The sequence below is a fragment of the Vidua chalybeata genome, chromosome 5, assembly GCF_026979565.1.
Source record: "Vidua chalybeata isolate OUT-0048 chromosome 5, bVidCha1 merged haplotype, whole genome shotgun sequence".
NCBI classification, from domain to species: Eukaryota; Metazoa; Chordata; class Aves; order Passeriformes; family Viduidae; genus Vidua; species Vidua chalybeata.
Genome location: NC_071534.1, coordinates 28,836,043 through 28,863,196, shown reverse-complemented (window position 1 = coordinate 28,863,196; position 27,154 = coordinate 28,836,043). Strand labels below are relative to the sequence as shown.

The following is a 27,154-nucleotide window of genomic DNA, read 5'->3' as shown; positions in this document are numbered from 1 at the left end:
TAAATATAAAAGTTCTGTGAAAGATGATGAGAAAAACTGTCTTAGTAGGTCTAGACTGACCATGAAGGGATTTTAACCTCTATTGGGAAATGTCTTTTACAAGCAATGGGAAACCACAGGTCTGTCGGTTCAGTCCTGCTGGGAATTATTTGTGATCCTGGCTCAAAGATCTCGGGATAAAAGATACTTGGTAAATTAAAAACCTCTGCAGGGAGGGCTCCAATCAGGGTCCAGGTTCTGCTCTGGGGGCCCAGCAATGGCACCAGAGGAATGGGCAGGGAGTGATCCCAGGAGGTTCCAACTGGGCAGGAGGCAGAACTTCTGTCCTGTGCAGTGACCGAGGACTGAACAGATTGTCCAGAGAGGATATGGAGTCTCCTCACTGGGGATATACCAGAACCACCTGGACACAATCCTGTGCCCTGTGCTCTGGGATGGCCCTGCTGGAACAGGGAGGCAGCACTACATGAGCTACTGTCAGGATCCAGCCTGACCCATTCTGTGAAGACTCAAGCAGTTGTAATATTGGAAGTTCATAATTTCCGCCTCTGCATGCTATTGATGATGCTTTTTTACTAATATTTCCACATCCTGTATTTTTATTCAAAGTCATTACAAAAAAAAAAAAAATTGCCCCCAAAGGTCTTAAATAGCAGCTTTACTCCTGCTCAGTGCTTGACCTTGGACATTACTACTACCATGCCCACTAATTCCTTGCATACCTTCTTCACCACGTTTTTTCTCCTGAGCAACATTTATCTTTTCCAGCTGAGTTGATGGTTTCCATTGTGGCATTAAGCATTCAATTAAGACTCACCTAGATCATATTTCATTTTCCCCTTGCCTATACATTAGTTATTTCATCAAAGAACTACCCATTTAGTAGAGTGTGAACTACTTATGGTAAAAACTCATTTAATTAGATTCCAGGTTTCATTTACCTCTCTTGTCTGTAATTACTTTCTCCTTCAGAATTTGCTGCATTAACCATTATTTAGATTTCTCTGGAGAAGTAAAATTAAGTTGTGTGATTCTTGGGACTGTCCCATGCAGGGCCAGGAGAAGGACTCAATGATTTTGGTGGGTCCCTTCCAATTCAGGCTATTTCACTATTCTAAAATTAATTTTGTGATTCTGCCCTCTGAAATCAAAATTCCTTTTTTCACCTCAGCTTTTCAATTCAGTAAATTCACTTTTCAATGGCTAGCTGTTCCAAAACACATTCAGGACTTACTACAGTCAAGTGTCCTGCACCACCCTGCTCCCATTCAGCTATGGCTGGATGATCCAATTGGGCACCAGAAGGAAAGAATAAAAGGAGTTCTGCCTGGACCTCAGGTGCATTCCTTTGGTGACCAGTAACAGCCTGCTCAAGATTCCCGCATTTTATCCCAGAATCCTCCTGTGCCTTACCCTCTGTGCCCTCGGAGCCCTCCTGCCAGACTCTGGCACTCAGGTAAGTAATGCACTGCCACATGGGGTCCCTGCACCCAGGAATCCCAGAGCTGTTTGCAGGTTACAGCAGAGCTGTCTGTCACATGAGACCCTCCTGAGTGGCACTGGAGTCCCCACACACACACAGATGGCCCACAATGGTTCTGCCATATCCACAGATACCATAGAAGCAGCTCACAAATCACTGTACAGTTCATTTGTGCCATGCAGCTGCCATTTGCCTGGGATTACCAAGATCAAAAAACCTCCAGCTCATAGCCAAAGCCCTCAAAAGCAGGACACATCTGGGGGAAATCTGACTTATTTTAAGTCCAGGCATGTGGGTTGTGGATCTGAGACAGCCAAAAGCTTGGCTAGAGAAAGCATCTATTTAAATTATGTTCTAATTTTTTTTTAAAAAAGGGAAAAACCTCCTCCTTTTGCAAAGGCAGGGCTATGTCTGGACAACAGTCTTCAACAGAGAACTGTGGGAATAGAGAAAATATCTTTGCTTTAGAGAAAGGAAACTGTGGTACTGGATTTAAATTTTAACAACCCATAAATACAAAAAAAAGAATGTAAAGCATATTATAGAGGAAGAGTCAAAATACCCTCTGGGAATAGTGTGACCCAAGCAGTGGCAAAGCACTTAATAAAGTAGATGTTCTCCTAAGTTATGGCATCATCAACAAGAAAAAAATATTAATTACCTGCTTGAGAGCAGGCAAGAAAGATAAAGAAACCTTTTAAAGTGAGAAGCATCCCAATCACTAGTGTGTTTTGAAATATTTCATGAAATTACAGACTTAGGGAGAAAAATGTGTCACATCTCCATTCATCCTCTCGTATTTTCAACTCCATTAAGAACTGATGATTGGTTCCAAGAAGAATTGATGGAATGACTGGCAAAAATCAGGATGTGGCAGTTCCAGAGGAGTTTCAGCAGTTTAAAGCACTGTCAGGAGAATTCCCTGCTATGTAAGTGGGAATGATGTGAATAAAATACTGAATGCTATTTCAGCAGGGAACCTGCCTGAAATAAACTGACACTACCAGGGACAGGCAAATTCAGAATGAACTCCTGCCCATTCTCCTACCATTAACTCTGTTAGAAGTCATAATTAAAGCTCTTCTATCTTCATTGGCTGTGACCATCAATTTAGTGTTGAGAAGCCTTCCAGGAAGATGCATTTCATAAAGAGCTTGAGGAGTCCATGCAAAAGTCATATTCCCATTCTAGCTTCCTGTGAAGACTTACTTCCTTCAGTGTATTGAGAAGGAATTATTTTGTTACTATAAAAGAGCTATGGAAACCTTTAAACAACATCAGCCTTAAGAGTCTTTTTCACAGTAAAAGGCCAGGAAGGAAAAAAAGTTATGCGATCTAAGCAAAGCTTCACAAGGCAATATTAAGAAAGATTTTTACCTCAAAAGAAATACAGATGAAATGGGAGTTCTATTCAGGAGCCTTTATTTTTTTTTAACAGGCTTAAAATATGCAAATGAAGAAAAAAATACTTGAATCTTATAAATAACATAAACCAGACAAGCTCACACTGTAACACCACAAACACCCCCGTGGGGAAAGAATGTAGCATTAACACCAACAATCACCAAACAATCAAACTTGCCTCATTCTAGGCAAAAATATTCACAGAATCAAGAGCATGACTGCAGCTGACAGAAGGATTCCAGTCAGAGAGAAAGTTCCTCTTCCAGAAAAGAGACCATTACTGCATGCACACGAGGTTCCTCATCCTGCTTACAGCTAAAAATAAATACTCTTGTGTTTGTGTACAGTGCTCTTCAACAGAGATCTCGACAACCTGAACAATTTCTTAGGAAATACTCCTGGCGAGGTAGGTTTATCATCATTTCTGCTTTATAAATGGAAAGGAGACTTGCCCAGAGTCTCATCCCTTGGCTCTGCACCAAACCTGTCCCACTGGGCAATGCTCCTTCCTAGGTTCTACTATTGCATTCAAAAATTTATTTTAAGACAACATGTATATTTCATATTACAATATAGCATTTTGTAATAAAACAAGAATACAGTATAGCTCAGCTTTGAGGTACCGCTCCTCTCCTCTCCCCAACCCCTTCACCTGGAGGTAACCAAAATAATTATGGAGTAATGCAAAGGAGTTGTTTGAAATATGTGCTGTAGAAGCAGATATGCAACTGACTGCAAGTATTATGTTTCTGAGAACAGAGAATGTTTGTCTTATTTTGCTATTACCAACTTATACTGGGCACTAGGACCATGCAAATTGTGGTTTTTAAGATGGCAAGCAGTTGCATGTCTCCCTTTTTGCAGTTTAGTGTCAACAATTCCAGTCAATCCCAGTAATTACTACAGATAATTTTCCCAAGTTTAGCAAAATTGTGATCTATTTCCACTTTCCCCCCACAGAGACTCTTAAAACACTTTTGAAGCTACACATTCAGCTCCCACATCCACTAAGTGAGAGTCTTGGTTAAGACAGACACACGTGATATTGGGTTTTAACAAATTCCCGTTTTCAAGTTTTATAATGAAATGACTGACTCCAGTATTGGGACTGACAGAAGACAGCTGGGACTTGGTTAAATTTGCTGGTAAGGTACAGTTGAGATCTGAAACCAAATAGCCAATCCAGTTCCTCATGTAGGCTCCATGACTCACCACCAAAATATTGGCATCTAATACCATGGAAGATCTGCTGCCCTCAGAGCTCAGCTCCGCCTCACTGCAGTGGTTTGTCCAAGGGAAAACAAAGTGCTCTCCAGATGTTCCTGAGCTCCTGCCTGGGGCACCAGGCTTGCCATGCTCTTTCTGCTCCAACTCAACAGCCAGCTGGCAGAGGGATTCAAAAAAATCCCTTGCACGCTCTCTCACCTGCAGGGAAAGCCAGAAGGGTACATGAAGAACTAAGAGATTGTTTGGCCTTTCAGAAATCTGACACAAAACTACTTCAGTAAAAAGACAAAGATTTCTCACAGACAAGGCTCAGAAGCCAATATAAGTTACTGATTGCTGTGCAAACTCCTCTGCCCTCCAGAGAACAATTGCTATCATCCTCCTGTGAGCCAGAGCTTCAGGAGGAGTCAGTCTCAAAATCAGTATTTTAGTTATAAAGAGATTCCCCACTTGGCAACCACTTTTATCAGACCAAGCAGTATTTTTTAGCTTAGAGAATATCTCTGGTTGGGCTGAGCTCTCAGTGGGAAGCTCCCAATAGCTGCAACTGCACTGCTAAAAAAGCCTAGAAAGCAGGGCGTAAATAAATAAATAAATAAATAAATAAATAAATAAATAAATACCATACTTCATCCAGTGTTTCTCCTCCAGAAGGTGTGAAAGAAGGACATTGCTCTCCAGCATCCTTTGCCATAGCCTTGAGGTCAGCCAAAGGCCTTCCTTCTGCAACACCATATTTCTGTAAGGGAAAAATGGGGTTTGGCAGGATGTGTCAGATCTCCTGTACCCCTTCCAGAGGCTGCAAACAGCTCTTCACTTTGTGAAGCTTCAGCTTTGTTTGCAAGGGATTCCCAACCTTTCACATTTTATCCCAGTTTTAGGTGAGGAAATATCTTTATACATACCCTTTTAAACAGCATATATATATATATATATATATATATATATATATATATATATATATATATATATATACACTCAGATAGATAGATCTATATATATATGTTCAGTAGACAAATACACTAAGAGCAGCATCTCATTTAAAGCATAGACATTCAAAACATGACCCTCAGCCTGATCTTTGCGTGGAGATTTTTTCTTCCACTGACACTCATCCCCAGCATACAATATTCAAGTGTCTTTGTGACTGAGGCCACAGTGCAAATGCTTCTGTAGGAAGCCCTTCACATGAGGATAAACACCATTTTCCTTTTGCTTGCAGGAATGCTACAGGGAATTATTTCCCACATGTAAGAAATCAGTATTTTCTCTAAAGACCTGTGAAGTCTTCAGAAGAGAGGATGGATCCATCTTCAATTCAGAATTTTTGGAAAAGACATTAAAAAAAGGAAACAAAACCACACAAGTACCCTCACAATTAAAAGTAAATAACAAGGCCTTGCTGATTTCAAGGGAAGAACTGGAACTTCTGAGAGAAAAAAGATTCAAACAGGAAATGCTACAATCACATGCTGCTCCTTAAACACTAAACCTTACCTTGTTTAGATCATTAAAGCATCACAATTACAACATTCATCACTTAATTTTGGCTCTGCTTCACCCTTCTGCAAACAATTTATTGTCCCTGATGTGAATTTTTCAGTTTCCAGTGATTAAAAACACATCAGATAGTGCTCTCCACTGCTAAATCTACCATTCAATAAGCCAAGATACCCATCAGCAGGAAGCTACATTTTCAAATTGTTCAATATTTGATAGTAAATTCTTTTGGCACTTACTCTCTCTCGTAGTCTTGCATCGTACTTGATTTCCAAATCTTTGCAAAACCTGTTTTTCCCTAGAATGGCAGCAGCAGTCTAAAAAGTGAATATACAGCAAATCAACTGGGCAGAACATAGACACACCACCTTACACCACCACAGCCAAGGTGAATCCCATCAGCAGCATCCAACAACCCAAATGAACAAAATATTTTTTCAGCTACCAAGCTGGCAGAATTGGATAGATGGCCCAGGCCAGACCATGAAAATATAAAAGCTGCAATCTTCTGTCAGTTCCTTCCCAAATCAAAGTCCAGAACAGCTGAAGAAACAGCACCCATGAGAGGTGGCCAGCAGAGTTTACTGGGATAAGAGCCACATATTCTCTTGAATAGAACACAGAGCAATCATGTCCACACATTCTTTTCATGTAGTACCTGGGCCAGATTCACAGCTGTGTTCCCAGAAACTGCTCAGTTAATCCAATTGAAAAAACATCTGACACCTGTCTAGCTGCCACAGCCAATACTTAGGGCTGGAAGGGACCTCTGGAGATCACCCTGCCCAGGCACGGTCACCTGGAGCAGGTGACACTGGAGCAAATCCAGGTGGGTTTTGAATGTCTCCAGAGAGGGAGGCTCCAGGCCCTCCCTGGGCAGCTGTTCCAGGGCTCTGCCACCCTCAATATACAGAAATTCTTCCTCATATTGGAAGGTGGAACTTTTTGTGTTTTGGTTTATGTCCACTGCTCCTCATCCTGTCACTGGGTACCACTGGAAAGAGCCTGGCACCATCCTCTGACAACCCTTGGAGATATTTCTATGAATTAATGAGATCCCCTCTCAATCTTCTCCAGACTAACCAGGCCCAGCTCCTGCAGTCTCCCCTCATAAGAGATGCTCCAGACTCCCCCCGCCATCATCTCTGTGGCCTCCACTGGGTCCTCTCCTTGTCTTTCTTGAGAACCAGAGGACAGCTGACCTGCTCCAGATTCTTACATGCACCCAAGTGTGAAGGCTGCACTGGCTTCACAGACAGTTTGGGCTGTGCAAACATCCACACCCAATCTGACATTTGAAGAACTCATTTTGAAAATCCTCCTTGGATTCTGGCACAAATAAGCAGCCTTGTTGTACTATTGGCACATTTAACATATTGCTTAGGACAAATTTGGTCTCAGAACTTTGACCTTCTGACAAAGAATAAGGCAGAAATAAAGACAGGGTTGAATCCACTTCCTTGTGTATATGCATAGCACAGTTATTTGTATGATTATATGCAGGAATTTCCTCTTTTGCAACAGAACTTGTATATTCCTCCCATACTCGAGCTGTGAAGTGACAGTGTAGTAATGAGCCCTTCATAGAATTGCAGCTGCCAAGAAAGGGAGTTCTGACCACATGGAAACTTCAGTTTACACATCTTTGGGAAAGCTTTCCCAACATCTGGACAGCTTGTCAAAAAAATGGCAAAACACATTTCCTGTATGCAAAGGAAAAATTCAGGCCTTTCACATTAGGAGAGTGCAATTCTGAAAGTGCTCGTCATGGAAAAGGTTGTCTCTAATATAAGAAAAAAAATCCCAAACCAATTCCCATAAGGTAGGCACACAGCACAAAAAGTTTTATGAAAGTTAGAAAGCACTCTTAACGTTTTAAAATATCATCACTGCCATTCACACACATAAAGGAAGTGACTCAGGCAGCTATTCTACATGTTTAAAATACCCAACTATTGCACTCTTCCCTCCTTGTCTCTTTTGTTTTCTGTTTAAGTTGAGCTGCTACAGCAGTTTCTGGAATTGTGCTGCAAAACTGATGAGCAATGTTGATGGTGTATGTTTAGAGGGAAAAAAAAGGCGATTTATTCTACATTTGGTTGATCTGGTTTACAACACAGTTTCATAGACTTCTAGCAGGACAACACAGCAAAAAACAAACAAACAAGAATGGCTTAGGAGTTTCAACCCCCTACATGTCTCTTGAAAACACAGCATCAGTAACAAAAGAGAGAATCAAAGATAGGGCCTCCACAGGAGACATGACCTTCCTAGAACAGCTGACCTCTAACTTTAAAAGTTTTGGTTCCCTAATGTTGAGTATTTAATAATTCTGCACACAAGGTCACATGTGATCCCATGTAGTAATTTTTCCTCTTTATTTAATGGATATTGTATATTTACTGCATCAAGGCGAGAGGTGTGAGTTGCCTGACAAAATCCAACATCTCTGCCCATTTAATGATCCTTGTACTGATTTCACAGCAAAAATTTACCTTGCCCGCATTGCTCTGCATTCCTCAGAAGAACGCAGCCACAGTGCCTGGGACAGCACAACAATGTCACAGCCAATCTGGTTTGCCTCTTCAGAGAAAAACTCATTTCTGTCTGTGATACCTCAAAGTCCCCATTACTCCTTTAGCAAGAACAATGCCCATATAAAATAATGGCAAATCATGGAACTATGGACTGGTTTGGGTTGGAAGGAACCTTAGAGATAACCCAGTTCCAACCCCCTGCCACAGGCAGGGACACCTTCCACTATCCCAGGTTGCTCAGAGCCCCATCCAACCTGGCCTTGGACACTTCTAGGGATCCAGGGGTAGCTTTTGGCTCTGTCACTGCATTATTTTTGCATCATCAACAGCAAATAAATGCCAGATTTGGAAGCCAGCTGTTGCCTCAAGAAGCACTTACCTGCTTTGCTCGAAGGAGGTCACTTGAAAAGGCGTGGGTAAACTTCACATTACTGAGAAATAAACCAGCAGCATCTGCTTGCCTGAAACCAGTTGCAGAAAGTGGCTCATCCACTCCTTGACCTACAAAATAAAAATCCCACAATTTTAAGACACGCAAATTTTAGACCATTTAGCAGCTGACCAGGCATGTCAATAATAAAGAAACTGCCCAGTCATAAGAAAATCTTTCTCCTTTACTAAAGCAAATCATTATTAGGAAAAGTCACTGCTCTTCTGGTCTTCCCTAAACTCAGTCACACAAATTTAATGATAAAAAGGAGTAAAGTCTAGGAAGACAGAAGGATCATTTTCAATGATAATTACATTCATCTATACCTTTGACAAATTCAAACACAAAACAGAGACCTACATTTAATAAATGTGACAATTTTTAGAAGGGTCACTAGTTGGGTTCCTGCAAGAAGTATCTCGCAACTGAAACTTCATAAACAGATTTGCTAAATGTAAATAAGAAAGAGGACAGTACCATTGTGATCTCTTCCTCTCAACCTCACACACTGACAGCAATGCTCATGCAAGCTGGAGCAAACCCAGCTGAAAAGCAGCAAACCTCCCAAAATTTGTTTCCAGCCAAGAGGTCTGTGAGAGTAACTGGTCACAGAGCTCTAGGACAGTGTGGAGAGAAGCAGCACTTTGGAAATCCAACTTGAGTTGAACAGGTGTGCTCCTCCCACAGCTCAGAGTCTGCAGGAGAACCCAGAACTAACTGTGGCAGAGGAAGAAATGTGTAACAGATTGCTACATCCACACCTTTTACCCATTCTAGTTCTGCAGGAAGCCAGAGCAGAGAGAGTGAAATTCCATCAGATTCAGAACAAAGAAAATAAACTATTTTCACCCAGAAAATGCACAATCCAACAGCAAAAGACAGGACAACGGAAGTCCAGAACCTGAGTTCTGAGCACCTCATCTGTAATTCAGACATGTGAGACGTCTGACCCCAGTGTGCTGGTAAAGGCTTACACCTCTCAGTTCAGAAGAGGCTTGCTCAAAAACAGAAGCTATGTTCTCTCCACACTGGAGAGGAACCCACTACACATCATTTGACCCAAGGAGCTAGGAAATCAAAAGACATCATCAATATTTTTAAGCAAGTAAAAACTGTAAATGGCAATGTCAGAGGAAGGAAAATCTGGAAGCACAATTCTCCTTCACAACATGAAGTATTGTAGAAAGTTCATTTATTCAAAGTACAACCCCAGCCATGATTTTCCTACAGCAGACATCCAGGCAGCTCAGTGTGTTCAGTTCTGGGTGCACAAGCCAGCAGCCATTAAGGTGAAATCTAATTTTAAGTGTGTCTAGTCAAGACTGCCTTCCTAGAAAGACCTTCAATTGAATTGAACAATTCAAGCATTTAAACAACCTTTACTTTTCATTCTCCCTTGCCCTAATGCAGGTTTTTACTGCAAGTAACAGATTCCCTTCTTGAGGCTACAGCCCCCTTCACATGAGGATCTTTACCCATCCTTCTACAGCTCCTTTTCCCAAAAGCCCTTTTCCCAAACTTCCTATTACTGGCATTTAACACAGTGCTATGGAGTGCTTAGTAAAAGATGCTGCTACCATTTTATCTGATTACATGCAACATACTTTTTCCCTTTGTAGAATAAGGATCTTTTCTAATGCTCCTGTTAAAACACAATGTACATCAGCATCTGTTGATATTCTGTGGAGGGTGACTTAAAATCTTCTGTAACGTTATGAAAGTCATGTCCTGGCTTACACATAAGGCCTCTAAAGGTTTACAGTATTATTGCTTAATGACATCTGAGCAGCTGGTGACAGGATTTCACCATGATTTTCCATCTCTAAGGAGCTAACAGAATAAATCTTACTAACCTTGCAGTATCTTGTCTTTGTTGTACCTTGTTTCTCCACTGAAAGAGATTGTAAACAACAAAAAAAAAATTTAATTTGTCGGAATTTAAGTGGATTTTCAAAAACATTGTTGTATTAAATACCAACAAGAGACAGCAGCACCTGACTGTAAAAAAAAATGTAACACAATGTAGCACATGTTCTTTTCAAAACAATGCACACTAAGATTTTATAGCAATAAAAAAACATTTTCAAATAAATTCCAATCATGCTGCCAGTTTTTAATGAGGCAAAGCCATCTGGAATAAAAGTAAGAGAAGTGATTTCTTAAATTTATCATAAATGCAGCACAATTTATTTGTAACAACTACACCTCCATGCTGGTACACCTCCATGCTGGAGAGAACAAAGCTGCAGGAAGACTCCAGAGCCTTCTTTTGACAAGCAAGTGTTGGCAGCAGGTTCTCTGAACTTTACAGGGAACCAGTTCCAGGGATTATCAAGGGTACTAGCAGAGCTGCACACCTGGATGAAAAAGAGCCTAGGAAGTCAGAGCAGAAGAAATCACAGACTCATGGAATGAACTGGACTGGAAAAGACCTTAAAGATCACCCAGTTCCAACCCCTGCCATGGGCAGGGACACCTGCCACTATCCCAGGTTGCCCAGAGTCCTGTCCAGACTGGCCTTGGACACTGCCAGGGATGGGGCAGCCACAGCTTCTCTGGAAAACCAGTACCAGGGCCTCAGCACCCTCACAGGGAAATTTTTTTTTTACCCAACAGCCAATATAAACCCCTCCTCTGTCAGTGTGAAGCCATTCCCCCTCGTCCTGTCACTGCAGGCCCCTTGTCAAGAGTCTCTCTCCATCTCTGAGGTCACCCCAAAGCCTTCTCCTCTCCAGGCTGAACAATGCCAATTCCCTCAGCCTTTCCTCCCAGCAGAGCTGCTCCATCCCTCTGACGTCCCTGCTCTGGCCTGGCTCCAGCAGCTCCCTGTCCTTCCTGTGCTGGGCCCAGGGCTGGATGCAGCCCTGCAGGGGGGTCTCAGCAGAGCGGGGCAGAGGGGCAGAATCCTCCCTCCCCTGTTGCCCACGACGCTTATAGTAAAGGAGAAAAGAAGCTCAGCCTTCCTACAAATTAGAGAGTTTTCTCCTGACAGCTGCAGGAAGCTGGAGCTACCTGGTTCAGACAGCTACAAACCTCTGTCAACAGAGTGGGAGAAAAAAGTCGCCTTAGGAATTTCACCCGAGTCACAACCACCTTCACGTTTCATGGAAAAAATGTTCACACCACCCTTGCCCCGCCTGAGAGCTTTTGCTCAGCTTCCTCCTCCCGCTGCCCGTGACCGAGGAGGGGACACGGCCGCCGGGGCCGGGGATGCGCGGGCGATACTCACTGCCGCACGACCGTCAGCCCGAACCGAACCATGGCGTACGCAGCTCAGGTGAGCGCAGGTGAACGCAGACGTGTGCAAGTACGCCCAAACTTGAGCGCAAGTGAGCACAGCTGTGCCCAGATGTGCGCAGGTTGAGCGCAGGTGAGCGCACGTCGCACTGCGGCGCCGCGCGCCTCGCCGTGACGTCATGCCCCCGCCCCGCGTCCCGCTCTGACGTCACCGGAGGCGGCTCCCGGCAGAAAAGGAGGATCCGGAAAATGTTTATGGCTCCCTGATGGTAGGGGATAACTGGCCCTGCTCCCACGCCACAAGCGACAGGACGAGGGAACGGCCTCACGGCGTTGGACAGCGGAAGAAATTCTATTCCCAAAGGGCTAAGCAGCATTCAGACAGGCGTCAGGGCAGCGGTGGAGTCACCGGCCCTGGTGGCATTTCAGCGCCCCGTGGATGTAGCGCCTGGGGACAGGGTTCAGTGGTGAGCGTGGCAGTGTGAGGTTTACACCTGGATTGCTGCACCCTAAATGGTTCCGCATTCTCACTCTGCAGTTGCAGTCAGGAGGCTTTCACCTTAAAACTGTGGGTTTCGCAGCGTCTCATGACGCTGGTGTTAAGGAAACTTCCTGGTCCAAGCATCCCGGAGCCATTTAGAGTGACACTCGCAGCGCCTGAGCTGGGACTGAAGCCCCTTCCCAGCTGCATCCCCCACACTCATAGTCGGACCGGTTTCCTTACGGGCTCAATTCCAGGTTTCCCTTACCAGAGTCTCAGATGTCCAGTTCTGTAAAACACTTAAATCGCGGTGCAATTATTAAATGACAAAACAACAGCCCGAGCTGGTGGCCTTCCCGGAGGGATGCAGCACAAGGCAAGCCCTGTGCTTTTACACCCTCACAGATTAAGGGTCTGTGATTAAAGTCCGGGTTTTCATCTCCTGCCGTGTGTCTGAGTGTCCATCCCCTGCCTGGTGCCACAGGACACTGTGCTGGGCGAAGGGCTGGCAATTACCAGCCTCTTGTCTCAGCTGGGCTGCTCCGGAGCTCAGCCTGCAGCTCCACTGCAGCTGCACCTCGAGCTCCCCGCACTGTGTTCCTCCACACTGGGACCAGGGGACAGACCAAGTTTGCCCCTTTGCAGAACACAGAATACTCAGTGATGTTCAGTCTGGTTACATCAGTTCAGTTAACACTGGTGGGCAGCAGCGCTTTGCTCAGTGTAGTATCAATACATTGATATTTATATATAGATGGATAAAGGACATTACTCACACGTAAGTTAGAAGCCTGGGCAGCCAAATCACACCCCGGAGTAACCATCAGTAAAGGTGAGTTGGTTCCAAGCAATACTTTAAAGCAGCAGTTTCCAAAGCAGAGCACTGTGAGATGTCAGCACCCACACCCAGCTGCGACCACACTGGTCTTGTCCTGCAGAATGGCCTGGCTTGGAAGGGACCTTAAAGATCATCTAGTTCCAACCGCCTGCCATGGGCAGAGACATCTTCCACTATCATAGGTTGCTCCAAGCCCTATCCAACCTGGCCTTGGACACTTCCAGGGATCCAGGAGCAGCCACAGCTTCTCTGGGCAACCTAGAAATTCCTGCTGATAAAATGGACAAAGTAACACAAGAAGTGACTGGAACTCATCCTTTTCCCCTCAGAAAGCTGAAGTTTTATGCCTTACAGACAGTGTGATTAACCAAAATATTAGTTGGTCAGCTGAGTGTATTTCCTTCAGGATTTCTCAAATGGATCGAATAAATGCTATCTAAAAATCAGAGAGATTCTTCTGGGTTGCCCAGAGGTCTGACTTCAGTTTGAAACTGGTTTGTGCTTTAACACCAAATACATTCTAAATGAAGACTGAAACATGATTTGTTTCATTTGATAGCTGTTTGAAGCAGATGCAAAATTAAATATTTAATGCAATAATTGTGTCTGTTTAATTTCCTTTATATCTTCCTTTCACAGCGTGGTGTTAACCTCAAATTTCTGCAGTGCCTTTCCTCCACAGATTTCAGAACTGACATTTTCAAGGGGTGACACCAGTGACAGTCTTGCCAGTAAATGAGCCAGTGCCAACTGAATCAGCTCCAACCTCTTTCTCTTGTATCACCATTAAAAACAACTGTGTTTTGCTGCAGTGATAAAACTCCAGCTGTGTCTTACACGTGGTTTAGAGGATCAAGTCTCAAACATGAGCCTACTCTGTTAACATCTCTTCTAAGTGCATGCTTTCATACAGGTCCTTTTGCAAAAGTGACAGCTCTTCAGGCAAAGTTTGAAAGAGACTTTGTCTGAAGTCACCCACTTTGGGTGACTCACAAGCCACTTTGGCTTTGCAAGAGAACAGCTTGGAAAGCCTGTACCTTCTGACTTAGAGCCTCGTGGCTTAGCTACTCGATTAGGTTTCCCTTTTCAATTGTCATTTGGGACCTGATCTTGCTCCTTGTGCTTACAAATACACCCAGCAGAAAACTTTGCTGAATTTCTTCATTTCTGTGTCATTGCACTTCTCTGCCTGTGTAATGCTCCTCTGAAGGATGTGCCGGCCTGAAGAGTGGCATAACCCTGGCAAATCCTACACAGAGATTGTGCTGCAGGCAGGCCTCAAACTGGGGCCTCAATAGAATTTCATTCGTCGCAGAGTGACTTCGGGCATGTTTTTAATTGTTTTTAAGCTGGTTCTCAGTGCGGTACATGGGCTGCGAGCAGGGAGCAGGGGTATCCCCTAGGCCGAACACCTTCCCTTCTGCTGGAGCTGTGGCTGCGGGCTGCGTGGCGGAGGCGGGTGCTGAGGTGAGCCGTGGGAGCCCCGGGCATGTTCCTTTCCCTGCGCGGGATTCCCGGGACTGTCCCGGGGCCCTGAGGGCCGAGCGCGGTGCGCGGGCGCCCCCTGGCGGCTCCCCCCCGCGCTCTGCAGCTCCCGTCGCGGCCCCTTCCCATTCCACAGCCCTCGCCTTTCCCGGGATCACGGATCCCACTTTCGCCCTGGCGCTGCTGCTCGCCGAGGAGGCTCACACCCGCGGTTTAGGCACTCCTGTTGCAAAGCTCTGTAGCCTTAGGCCAAGCCCTAATACCTAAACCTGGGAGATTAAACATCATCAGCACACACCAGAAAGATCAATACTCGGTTGGGTCTAAGAAGCAGATCCAAAGTAATCAGAATAAAAAGCTTCTCGGAGAAGCACACAAGTTGAATTTACAATCACGGAATTATAGAATATCCTGAGTCAGAAGGGACCCACAAGGATCATCCAGTCCAACTCCTGGCCCTGCACAGACACCCCAATAATCCCACCCTGTGCATCCCTGAGAGTGCTGTCCAAACGCTCCTGGAGCTCTGGCAGCCTTGGGGCCATGAGCATTCCCTGGGGAGCCTGTTCAGTGCCCCAGCACCCTCTGAGGGAATAACCTTTTCCTGATATCCAAACTGACCCTCCCCTGACAGCTCCAGCCGTTCCTTGGGTCCTGTCCCTAGTCACACAGAGCAGAGATCAGGGCCTGCCCCTCCTCTTCCCCTCGTGAGGAGGCTGCAGAATGTGAGGAGTTCTCCCCTCAGAGACAATGTGAGGAAGCTGGAAAAATTGAGATAAATTTTTGTTTGACTGTGCTGGATGCAATGCTGATTTTATCCCTCATCCTGCAGCTGGTTATGTCCCACTCACAGCTTTGCTCAAGTTCTGAAAACCCTCATCAGAAAGTTCAATCTATTGCTCTTCAGGGATGCTTGTGAGTCCTCTGTCAGATGAACCAGAGCTTTTGCTCTAAGAAGGGTTCCTGAGTAATCTGAGGAGCCAAACACGGCCGGTCTGCTGACCTTTCCCTCTCTCCTTCACTGCTCTGGCCTAATTCTTCTTGCAGTTTCTGCATGTTGCATTTTGGAAGAGCTCAAATAACAACCCAGTTTATTTTTAGAGAAAACTCAATGGCAAGACCAAGCTAGCACCACATCATTTCCACAGAATGACAGGCATTTAAGGAGACAGACATTTTCCTTGATACTTGTTTTCTTCTTTGTTCCTCTTTCTCTCTAGCAGGTTGCAGCAAAACTCAGTGTTTTTCCTTACCTCAGTGTAAATACCTCAGCTTTACTCACCTTAATTTGTAATCCTAATAGGTCTTGATTGAATGCCACTGCTGCTGAGGGATGCCCTTCCTCACAGTGCCCCTGGAGCCCAGCAGAGCACTGACCTGATGTTCTCCCTGTCAAGTGTCCTCACTGAGACTCCCACAACATAGGTGTTGTCCCCTGGCTGCATCAGCAGGAACATCAGCAGCCCAGCTGGAATGCAAATCACCTCTGAGAACTCTTTTAAACAGAACCACAATCACAGAAGCACAGGATGGGTCAGCTTGGAAGGGCCCACTGGGGCATCTGGTACAGTCTCCCTGTTCCAGCAGGGTCATCCCAGAGCACAGGACTGTGTCCAGACAGCTTTGGAATACCCCAGTGAGGGAGACTCCACACCTTCTCCAGACAATCTGTTCAGGGCTTGGTCACTGCACAGTTCCAGTCCTTCACAGGCTCCAAGCTGAGCCTACTAAATGCTAGAAGGTGCTGGTCACGTTGTTCAGTGGTGGTCAGAGAAAACCCTGGACTTGTGATGTTTTAGAATCTCTAACTCTGGTGCAGACAAGCTGGGAAATGTGATGCTTACAAGACATTTGGCAGGGAAGTCTTCAGAGACTTTCCCTAAAACCACAGGTCCCAAGATTGTGTGATTATGGCTAAAAAGATCTGTATCTCCTGACCCCCAGCCTCCTGATTTAATCCCCAATTCCTATTAATTCATTAATATTCATTCCATAATTAATAATTATTCATATTGCCATGCATTATTTATTCTATTTGTTTATGTTTATTTTTGCTCATATGTTTCTTCATTTTAGCAATATTTGTTCTTTCAGGATTTTTTCCTTCTCCCTGTTCAGTTTATCTTGAAGTTTGTCTTTTGGGTTTGGCAGTATATTCACTTTGTGATGATGTTTCCCCAGTATGTCTGCCCAAATGCCTCTTCTTCATTCTTCAGGGTCTCTTCGCTCTCCCCAGGGGTGAAAAAGGGCTGCAAATTCAGGAGAAAACTGCTACTGGATGGCAGTGGAGGAGAGGTCAGGCCAAACACATCCCACAGGAGCTTGGTCACTTCACAGCAGGCACCCAGAAGCAGATGTGGGAGAGGAGAGGTTGAGCATCCTGCCCTCCTGGCCACAGGCTGAGAAAGCAGACTCCAGACAATGGACTCATTTCTTCCCACTGGCCTCATCACAAATCCCACTCCTTTTACTCACAGCTTCCCCAGGTTTACAGAAAGAAAAACAATCTGATTTTTGAGTAGCATTCCAGTGCAACAAACAACTGAGTGAAGATTTAAATTGTATTTCAATTCATTGCAAAAATGTGAACTCCATGTGGCCTTTCACCAGCTCAATTTTATTCCCACAAAGTATTTTGATCCTGCAATTTACCACTTTTTAGGACTTTGTTCTCCTTGAATCTCAAGGGATTACATGCCAGAATTTGCCTATCCAGTGGGAAGGCAGCTACAACATTTTAGAGGCAGGCTCGTTCTGTGACTGCAGCCTTCATTTTATATGTCTGCTAACACCATCTATCCAGATCAGAGGCTTTAGAATCACATCCCACCAAGGAAACACCACCATGAAATGAGTGACACAACCAAATTCACTGAAGGAATAAAAGGAAGGCAAGTAAATTTAGGTCAAGGTGAGTTTATTGTCCATACAGCATACCTAATCCTGCCAAAACACTTTTCTTAGAACCATCTTTAAACTAGTCAAAACAATAGGTTATTAATAAAAATGACAACACTGAACAAAGACCTTTTAAAAGGCAATCAAGACTACACCGTATCAGTCTTATCCATCAAAAACAACCTCATGTACTTTCTAGATACTTTTGTTTACACTGATGTCTACTACCACACTTTCTAACATCCCCTGACCACATAAACATCCACACCTCTTAAAGAGCACATTTGTGAGAGAATAACGTTGACTTGATATGGCATCACACTCAATAAAGCAAAAAAAAAAAAAAAAAAAAAACAAACCAAAACAAAACAAAAAAAAAAAAAACTCAAAAAAAAACCCCCAAAAAACCCCAAAACAAAACCCAAAAAAGTTTGAGAACAGAAACAACAGAAACTGTGCAACCAAGAGTGATTTCTGAGGTACATGAGAACATGGTAATAAACATAGTGGAAAAAATCCAGTGGCCAGGTGGTTTGCTGAGTAATTAAGAGCTGTCTGATTACTCAAGCATAAATCATCGACATGGGATTAATTGGTATTTTTCTCTTTCACAAGCATATTGGAAATACAAATAAATACATTATGAGATGCTCCTACACTACAGTAACAGGAAGGAGGAGAAGACCATCAAAGTACCATGAAGCTGAGAGAGAAACGCTTTTAGCAATTGTACCCATCCTTTGGCACTTGGGAAGGCAGAATCAGCAACACATTTTCTATTTTTTAATCAATCAGTTGGGAGTTTTATGATTTCTGCAATTCAGGAGGGGGAAATCTCACACCTCATTTGCATTAACAACACACTTCCTTTAATATCTGTTAAAAGAGAGTACTAGGCAGTCATTGTATTCTGAAGGCTAATGTGAAAGCACTCAAGTTGAAGGGCTTGCAGCCTTCAAACAAACAGTATGCTGTAACCAGAGGGGTGACACTTGCTGAGCATGTCACTGCAGCTGAGGACACTCCTCACCCTGGTGGGGACACACACAGACCCACCAGGACCCTGCAGGGAGCGGGAATGCTGAATGGTGCTGCCCCGTCCAGCACAGCCCGCCCCCACCCTGCTGTAGAGCAGCCGACCACGGAGGTGGCCCTCAGCACCTGCCTCTTCAGTTCTGCAGAGGGGTGACCCGGTGGGATCAGCCCTGTGATCCACAGCAGGGATCATCTCTCTGTTCCACAGCAGATGGATCACACCCGTGATCCACAGCAGGGATCATCCCTGTGTTCCACGGCAGGCATCAGCCCTGTGTTCCACAGCAGGAATCACCCCTGTGATCCTCTGCAGGGATCATCCCTGTGATCCCGTGGCTGCTGTGGGACCAGGGTGTGAAGGAGGTTGGATGAAGAGAAGGGGCAGGCACCCTAAACACAGGTCCTGCCTACACCTGGACTAAGGCACGTAGCAAATCACGCCAACATGATGGACATAGTGCCAGCGCTTGGAGAGGTCACCCCACCATCAGGACACTCTGGCACAGCTCCCCATGAAGCCAAGGGGCAGGGCTGCCAAGGAATGATCTGACCTGATCTAACCTGATCTGGATCTGTGTGTGGCTCCACAGTCTTGCTTCAACAACATCAGCTACTTTTTCCACCAGGACAGAGACACCAGTGCAGAATTCCGGGTGCTCCCAATGCAGAACGTCGAGGCGGGAGGTGAGGCCAAGGCTGTGCCCAGCAGCAGCTTTGGTGAGAATAGACCTGCTCACCTGTGGAGAGTCAATGCATTTTTTCCACTATGAAAAGAATACCAGAGACCAAAAAGGAGCCAGTGCCCTGCCTTGGCTGCTTGCAACCTCTCCCGGGCAGGCCCCGGGGCAACCAAACTGTCACTGTGTGAGGTATTGTGAAAATGGGAACCATTTCTTGTCCAGCAAACCTGAGGTAAGTATACCATCTTTGCAGGATGTGATCAGGAAGGAAGGAGATTAAAAATAAAAAGGGAGGAAGAAAGAAGGAAGAAGTAAAATAAAATAAAAAAAAAAATCATGAACACGCTATTAGGGAAAAAAAAAACCTGTACAGGGCATTTCCAGTAAATCAAAGAACTCATCATATCTCCACTTAACCATCTACTTCAGGATTTGAAATTTAAGCAGTAAAATAATATATTATAAAAATGTTTATAAAATAGCAGCACACTCAGTGAAACAATACAGCTAAGTACTGTTAATGTGAATAAGAATGAAACAAATCATAGCTTCTTAGCAGCGCAAAAAAAAAAACCAAACCAAAACAAAACAAAACCAAAAAAAACCCCAAAACCAAAAAAACCCAACAAAACCTTAGAATCTTACTCCATTTTCTACCCTCATCTAGCCAAACAGGCTGAGTCCATACATATAATATTCTTTGAAGTAGCACGTTCTTTCTGGATTTTTGTGTTAAACATGTGAACATTAACATTTCAACCAACAGCTTCATATTGTATATCTGCAAACTGTTAATACAATTGTGCAAAAAAAAAAAAAAAAAAAAAAAACAAACAAAAAAAAAACCCAAAAAACCCCCAAACAAAACAAAAAAACTAGAACCAAAAAAACCAAAAGTTGCTCCAACTCCTTTGCCATCTAAATGCCTCTTCGTTACAGGTGGAGCAGGAAAATAAATTCAAGTACACTGAATACACCTTTGTAATAAAACTCCAAGTCACGCACCTCGATGTTTACCACCATGGCTGTTGCATCAGCAATTTTCTTTCCTTGTCCATAGATAAACACGCAGGTGGTATTAAGATCCTTCTGTGACACTGAACAATAAAAATGGTCAGGCTTTTATCCGGAATGTCATGACAGGAATGTCATCTGAAGCAGGTGTTGTTATTTCCAGCAACACCACAGCTAACTGAGTACACCAGATACTGGAAAATATTGATTATAAAAAGCTATACAAAGCCTTGCTTTTGTGACTTCTTTTTTTTTTTTTTTTCTTCTTTTTTCTTTTTTTTTCTCTTTTTTTTTTGTTTTTCTTTTCTCGGCAAAATTGTCATAAACCATCTCATTTAATCCCTTAGGAACAATTTTCAAAGTGCTTTTCGAATGAAATGGTTTACAAAAACGCTCACTGTGGATCAATAAAGTTAATGAAATGCTGAAAAGGTGTGTGGGGGAGTGGGGGGGAAGAGAGACAAGAGAGCAAACCAAACCTCATCTTCTTTAACACAGTGAGGGGCTATTACAAGGGAAGATGGACAGAGCATCATTTAAATGTCTTTGTGGCCAAGCTAAGAAGCTGCCAGACGTTAACATAGATGTGAAGCATTAGCACTGTAAAGGAATATAATGCTTTTCCTAGATGATCCACCACATCTTGCAATCCAAAGGTTAGAGGTGGTCTGCCCAGCCAACAGATTGGGATTAATGTGTGCATTCCCCCCACTGACCGTGAACACTTGGGAACTTTGGCTCGGCCCACGGCTGGGTAAAAGGAATTGCCCTCATGCCAAACATGCTGCTGTGTTTAGAATGAACCATTTCGGAAGGAAAAGTAGATAAAAAGTCAAGGGGGGCAGAGGGGAAGTTGGGAAAAAAAAAAAAAGAAAAATAAATCAACTAAAAAAAAAAAGCCCAAAAGACACCTGCTCTTCTGGCTGGTAAAATAAAGCATCTTCTTTCTTAGGTAGCAGCTACCACAGACAGCAAGAGTAAACAAAACTAACATACAGAGATCCAACAAACACTTCTGACTAATAACAGAGGTGACAGATCAGCAAATCTCTTCTGCATTCAAAATGGTTCAATTGCTTCAGGGATCTTCTCCCACTTTGCCCTAAACCCCTTATTCTATTGCTTTGCAATCTAGTCAAGCCATAAAATCGCACACACGATTCCTTTCTTATATCTAAAAAAGGGGTGTATGCACTAGTTCATAATACACAGACATACTCTACTTTGTTCCCACAAATGCAGGCTTACATTGATCTAGCTACTTTGTATGCTTTTATAAGCATTTAATATCACTGATACATAATCAAATAGCAATTACCAAATATATTGTGGGATTCCCTTCTGTAGAACATCACAGGCACCAAACGCTTTTTTTTTCATTATTCAGTTTTTGTACTTTTTTTTTGGTTTTGTTTTTCTTTATACCTAAAAGAGCTTTAAATATGTTCTATGTGGGAGCAGATTAAAAAAAAATTCACTCTAAAAATAATAACAAAAATAAAGGGTATGGGGAGCAAGCGTGACTTTGTGTGCCGATGTCCTCACAGGTTGATGTCTCTCACATCTGTGGGAGTGCTGGCCTGGTCCAGTTCATCCACTGTCTTGGAGGGGTTGCTCTGCTGCTGCTGCTGCCGGACTTGCTGCAGGCTGTTCACGAGCACTGCCTCGATCTGTTCCTGACAAGCTTTAAGGCAGTCCTAGAGAAAAGAAAGCAAATTTATCTATTAGTAAAGATAAAGGTGGTTATTTTTATCTTACTGAGCTAGCAGAAGTTGGAAGAGCATTGGTCGGGTGTTTCCGAGAAGTGCCTGCTCTGACGTGAATCAACCTTGAATTCTTAGAGGTAATCACTGTGTACAAACTCCCTGGGTTAAACACTGTTTATGCTGTATTTAGGCTCTAAATCTTAATACTTTACTGGTCTTTGATCAAAAAGGTTGCCCAGAGAAGCTGTGACTGCCCCATCCCTGGCAGTGTCCAAGGCCAGGTTGGATGGGGCTCTGAGCAACCTGGGATAGTGGGAGGTGTCTCTGCCCACGGCAGGGGGTTGGAACTGGATGATCCTTAAGGTTCCTTCCAACCCAACCCAAGCCATTCCATGACTATGATTATGTGATCTATGTGGTCTGCTTGAGCAAAAACCTAAGTATTACAGAGAAATTATTTTTCATTTTCCTGTGCAGGGTTCAGCCACCTAAGTTGGTATTCTCTACAAAAAAATTTGCAATTTTATCCTGAAATAACCTCCATGTGCTGTATCAAGATCACACAGACAGGCGCACTTCATACAAAGCAAACTGTTGGGCAATTGGAGAAGTGTTGAGGTCCCTGAACAAGCATGGTGCTCTGGGGCTGAGTTTTATCTGTCACACATTTGGGTCCCCCGGCAGAGGCACAAAGGTCAGTTTATCTGTGAAAATTCACACAAGAAAAAATTCACACAAGCCCCAAACATGCAGCTGCATTACTGAACTGTAGAATCATTTAGGTTGGAAAAGACCTCTGAGATCATTAAGCCCAACCTTTGAGCAAACACCATCTTGACAACCAGAGCACTGAGTACCATGTCCCATCATTTTCTGAACATAGAACCAGTTCCCAGAGACCACTGCATTGCAAACTACAGAACATTCAGAGAAACAGCACGGTACAGTAGAGCAACGTAAATATAGGAGCCTGTCCACCAGGAGTCCCAAAATAAACATGAAATATAAACACAGAAATAAATGTGAAGGATTCACCACATTTAAACCAGACACAGCAACGAAGAAGGTGACTATTAAAATACTTACAGGATGTTCCACACTCTTGATAATACACTGGAAGACCAAATATTGTGGTTATTTTGCCAGAAAAAAAAAATTGTGAGAAAACCTTGACAAACCCTGAGTTACAGGAGAAACTTAAAAATAAAACCCAAGCTGTGACTGTATGAACACAATGCCAACCATGTTCAGTGTGCTGGCACTGGGAGTATCAATCCAACACTGTGCAGGGGGACACGTGGCACTACAAGAAATGGCATTTTCTAAAGGCAGCCCTGAGGAGTCCTTCTGGAAAAGGCACTAATACTGCAAATTTCCTGCGCCCTCAGCCTAAGAGCTGGGTCTCTCCAGAAGTCTTCAGGGAATAGAGCAACACAGGGTTTGGCAGGAGGATTTTCACAGCACAATGCTTTAACCAGAGCCCCCACAGCATCTGGCTGGGGCAGTGAGATGGAGCATCACCATTCCAACTGTCAGGCAGGGGAGCTGAAGAACAGGACGAGGCATTGACCTCCACAGGGTTCCACAGGCACTTGTCAACCCACTATGGGATGTGCCTGCAACACTGAGGAGCTGGGCCCTGACCAACACAACCCTTTTTCTATACAGTACCTGGTTATTGGGGAGAGTTTGAAATATTCATACGTGGAGGATTGATTTGTCATCCCAGCTGGACTGGGAAAAACACATCCAGTGAAGAGGATCTGTTCTGCTGGCGATGCTGCTGTTCGTGATGGGCGCAATTAGCTCTGGTGGGTAATGAACACCCATTTTTCTTGGCTACCAGCCAGCAGCTGCTGGCTGCAAAATCCTGTCCTCAGATAAAGAAAATACCCTATTATCAGCTAGGGATGGCTTTAGGTCCATTGTAAGCATTCACCTGTGTGTAAGAGGGCAGTGACAACAAATCACTGCGTGGGTCAAGGCATTTTCAAGTGTGGAGGCACCAGCTTGGAGACTCTTGTAACAGACAACACTCCTAATGTGCTTTTTTTGGATATAAGAACCTCTTCTTTTAAAGCACAGTTTCAAAGCACTGTGTCCTTCTGAAAACAAGCCAGATTTTTTTAAAGCAGCTTCAGTCTGAAAAGCTTAATGAGGCAATTTCCTTGCAGGCAGGCTTGGGGAAGGAAGGGTGGTGACATGCCGAACATGAGGCTCGAGCATTTGGAGTCAGCTTTGTCTGTTCTTAAACACCCTCATATATGGTCATTTACACCATCACTGTTCAAACTTCTGATGGGCAGCATGATGATTCATTTCAGATATGAAGAGGCTGAAATCTCCAGGTAACCCTATAGAGAAATGGGTCATTTCTGGTGTCTTCATTTTGTACATAAAATCTGTAAGTGGCCTCGACTGGAATTGTCACATGGATTTTAATTCATATGGGAATCCACAGGTCACTGTGTATTATTTCTCTGGTCTACAATTTTTGCACTTAAAATCACCAAATTCTTTAAAACAAAGAAACCTATGGTAAAAATGACCAGCACACTGCATTCAGCATGAAACGGTTTTCCAAAAAAGTGTTGCTATTTACATACTAAAGCTCCTTGGATGTTAAATCTCTCAGGTGAAAGGAAAAAAACCCTAATTTAGAATATCTTATCAACCCAGTTGTCACAGCATGATAAGGTAAGTAAGTGGCTTTATTGTATAGATGACAGCATCGCTGGAACTTTCTGTCAATCCGAAGTTAAGGGACATGATACAAAAAACTACTAAAAACCCATCAGGACAAACAGCCCAGTCTTCCCATGACACAGTATTTTTAACCCCTCCAAGTTTCATGGAGATTTACTGCATGTGTATATATTTTACTGGTGGACTTCCATTTTGCAAGTTCTAGATGGCTCTGACAACAGAGAACTAAGTTTTAAGAACATATCAAAGAAAAAACCCATGAATTGCATTATTTTCAAGAAATCTTCCTTGAAAGAACACTAAAATGCACTGCAATATGACCCCAGATTTTACAATACAAGGACTAGGCTATTCCTTCAGAATACTGCAGGGTTTGCCTTTGTTGTTTTTATAAAAAACTTTTTTAAGTGTGTGTCACATGGATCAACTTCCCCATTCTTTTATATGGTCTAGTAGTTTTAACAATTAAAATAGTTCTGGTACTTTCCATTCCATAGTTTTATTTATACTTCAGCATGTACAGAACCAAAAAGGCAATTAACTTTGAGGTTTCTTTTTTTTTTTTTTTTTTCATTCTGAAACTCTTTCATCCCCAGGTGATTTTACTAACACATTTGAAAAGCATTTGAAGGAAAAGAAAAGCTCTCCTGTGTCTGATGAGGGACAGCCTCATGGCTATAATGGAAATGCTGGCAGTGAAAATAACTGTAAGGAGGAATCAGCAGCTCTATGGCATGAGCTGCTTATTCAAGTCAATAATCACTGAAGATTTCAATTTCCATTCATGAAATCTTGAAAGAAAGCACAAGCCCTAGGGAAGATCCTGCAGAATATGACACATAATTCACTTTCTTGAACTTTTCAGCACTTCTGTGGTATATGTATGTCCTACAGTGGTCGCCAGCTTCCAGTTTCAAACTGGCATTTATGGTTCATTGGCAAGCTATGAGGTAAGGCCTCCCACTCAACCTAACCCAACCCAACTCAACTCAACCAACAGGCTCTTGCTTTGCACTGCCCAAAATCCCAAAGCTGGGAATACTAAAAAAGCCTTCTGGCATTCTTGTGTTAAAGGGCAGTAAGTTTTCCACATATATATTAATTACTTCACAAAGAAGTGTTAAGGCCCCCCATCTCTTCCTCTTTCTTTAAACTAATTGCAAAGGGGAAATTAGAAAAGGACTTCTTTTAGATGCAATAAAAAGGAAATAAATTGAAAGGATGCTGGAGATACCCAAAATGACAGTACCGTTCATCAGACATGTACACATTGCTTGGATAATCTAAGAAAGCAGAAATCAGACATGCATTAAAGAGTTGGGATTTACATAAATTCCAGTGTGGAACATGTCATCTGTACTCCTACACACAAAAGCTGGCTGGATTCCTCCACTGGTTCATATTGAAGCCCCAATTCAGACCTCTCCAAAGCACATGCTTCATTGTTGACATAAACAGGGATTCCTTCCCAATGTAGAGCCTTTGTGTGCTGAGTGCTGGCCTTTACCTCACTGACCTCCAAAGCAAGAGCCTGGAAAGCTGCTGTGGGAATATCTTATCCATTTACCGTATTTACAGAGATCTCACATCTAATGGATGCAGTTAAAACCCAGAACTATTTCCCCTCCTGAATGTATGTTTTTGCTACTGCAACAAAGAGCATCAATCACAGGTAAGTATCTCTTTTTCCAGCTGGAAGTACAGAAAATAATAATTTGCTGTTTCAAAGGACACCCACCTCATGTGGACTAACAAGGACATCTCATTCAAAAAACAAAACAAACACAAAAAACGCAAAAAACTAATTCATGCTAGAGCTTCTCCACTTACTGTTGCCACATTATTGCAATAATGCAATAAAAAAGGTGACTAACATTAAGAATCTGAAATACAAGGCATTTTTCTCTGCAATTTTTTGGTCTTTTCAGCAGTTTCAACAGTGTCCTTTCTAGATTCAGTTCGACTGTTTGCTTCACCACTCAGTGTGCTGGTTTCCTGTTGCTGCTGTGGGCATTTCTCATTGCGAACAGGAGAGAACAATGTTTTCAGAACTGGGAAAAGAGAGAGTAAAGCCAACACACCAGCAGGGCAATGCAGGGGCAGACGCCATGATACTCCTTGCTCAGCGTGACTTGGGATTTCTGGCAATCTCTACCAGGTAATACTTTGAAGATGTGAAAAGGTGGAAAGGTGGAAAGGTGAAAAGGTGTGGGATTGATGCTGTTGTAACAAACCCTCTGAGCATTTAGTGAAAAAGGGGATTTTCAAAAAGCTGGGAGGACCTGCCTGCATTACAGAGAGCTGCAGGAGCCAAGCAATGATTCCCTGCTGGAGTGGCTGATCTGTGGGAGCTGTTCCTTGGGGGCCTGGCTCCCCTCGGCGCGCCGGCCGCAGCCACGCTTGCCAATGGACCCGACGGAACTCCGCCATGAGCCCGTGGTGTCACTGCATCACCCCATTGTTGCTACACACGCACAGCACTCACTGGGGAAC

General features: G+C 43.5%; 2 protein-coding genes across 10 annotated transcripts in view; both read right to left on the bottom strand.

The window, feature by feature from the left end:
- Nucleotides 1-2,888: 2,888 nt before the first annotated feature.
- On the bottom strand, nucleotides 2,889-11,971 carry TIGAR (TP53 induced glycolysis regulatory phosphatase). 2 transcript variants are annotated; one of them, XM_053943910.1, is made up of 6 exons: nucleotides 11,811-11,971; nucleotides 10,435-10,472; nucleotides 8,531-8,652; nucleotides 5,854-5,931; nucleotides 4,743-4,853; nucleotides 2,889-4,312 (listed from the first exon to the last, which is right to left on the bottom strand). In XM_053943910.1, the coding sequence occupies exons 1-6, from the start codon at nucleotides 11,840-11,842 to the stop codon at nucleotides 3,854-3,856; spliced, it is 840 nt and encodes a 279-aa protein (XP_053799885.1). In that variant the 5' UTR covers nucleotides 11,843-11,971; the 3' UTR covers nucleotides 2,889-3,853. The 2 variants fall into 2 exon arrangements, with proteins under 2 accessions (XP_053799885.1, XP_053799886.1); XM_053943911.1 differs by lacking the exons at nucleotides 10,435-10,472; nucleotides 11,811-11,971 and adding an exon at nucleotides 11,675-11,792.
- Nucleotides 11,972-16,657: 4,686 nt separating this feature from the next.
- CCND2 (cyclin D2) overlaps nucleotides 16,658-27,154 on the bottom strand; it is a 31,321-nt gene continuing 20,824 nt past the window's right edge. Inside the window, exons 5-8 of one of the 8 annotated variants that reach the window (XR_008431005.1) lie at nucleotides 21,795-21,946; nucleotides 20,241-20,332; nucleotides 19,117-19,292; nucleotides 16,658-16,871 (exon numbers count right to left, since the gene is read on the bottom strand). Coding sequence is in view for 3 of the 8 variants with exons in the window: in XM_053943178.1 (XP_053799153.1) it covers nucleotides 20,249-20,332; nucleotides 21,812-21,946 (219 nt within the window). In the remaining 5 variants the exon portion in view is untranslated. Of the gene's footprint in view, nucleotides 16,952-17,522; nucleotides 19,293-20,230; nucleotides 20,333-21,567; nucleotides 21,947-27,154 lie in introns of those variants that run through there. The other 7 variants (XR_008431002.1, XR_008431003.1, XM_053943178.1 and 4 more) reach the window with 7 other exon arrangements.

Bases quoted from the DNA above. Each gene is read 5' to 3' on its own strand.
- TIGAR (XM_053943910.1), bottom strand. From the start codon at position 11,842: ATGGTTCGGTTCGGGCTGACGGTCGTGCGGCA. The intron at 8,653-10,434 runs GTTAGTAAGATT...TTTATTTTGTAG, and splicing joins CAAAGACAAGATACTGCAAG to GTCAAGGAGTGGATGAGCCA. The intron at 4,854-5,853 runs GTAAGTGCCAAA...TTTCCCTTACAG, and splicing joins ATGCAAGACTACGAGAGAGA to AAATATGGTGTTGCAGAAGG.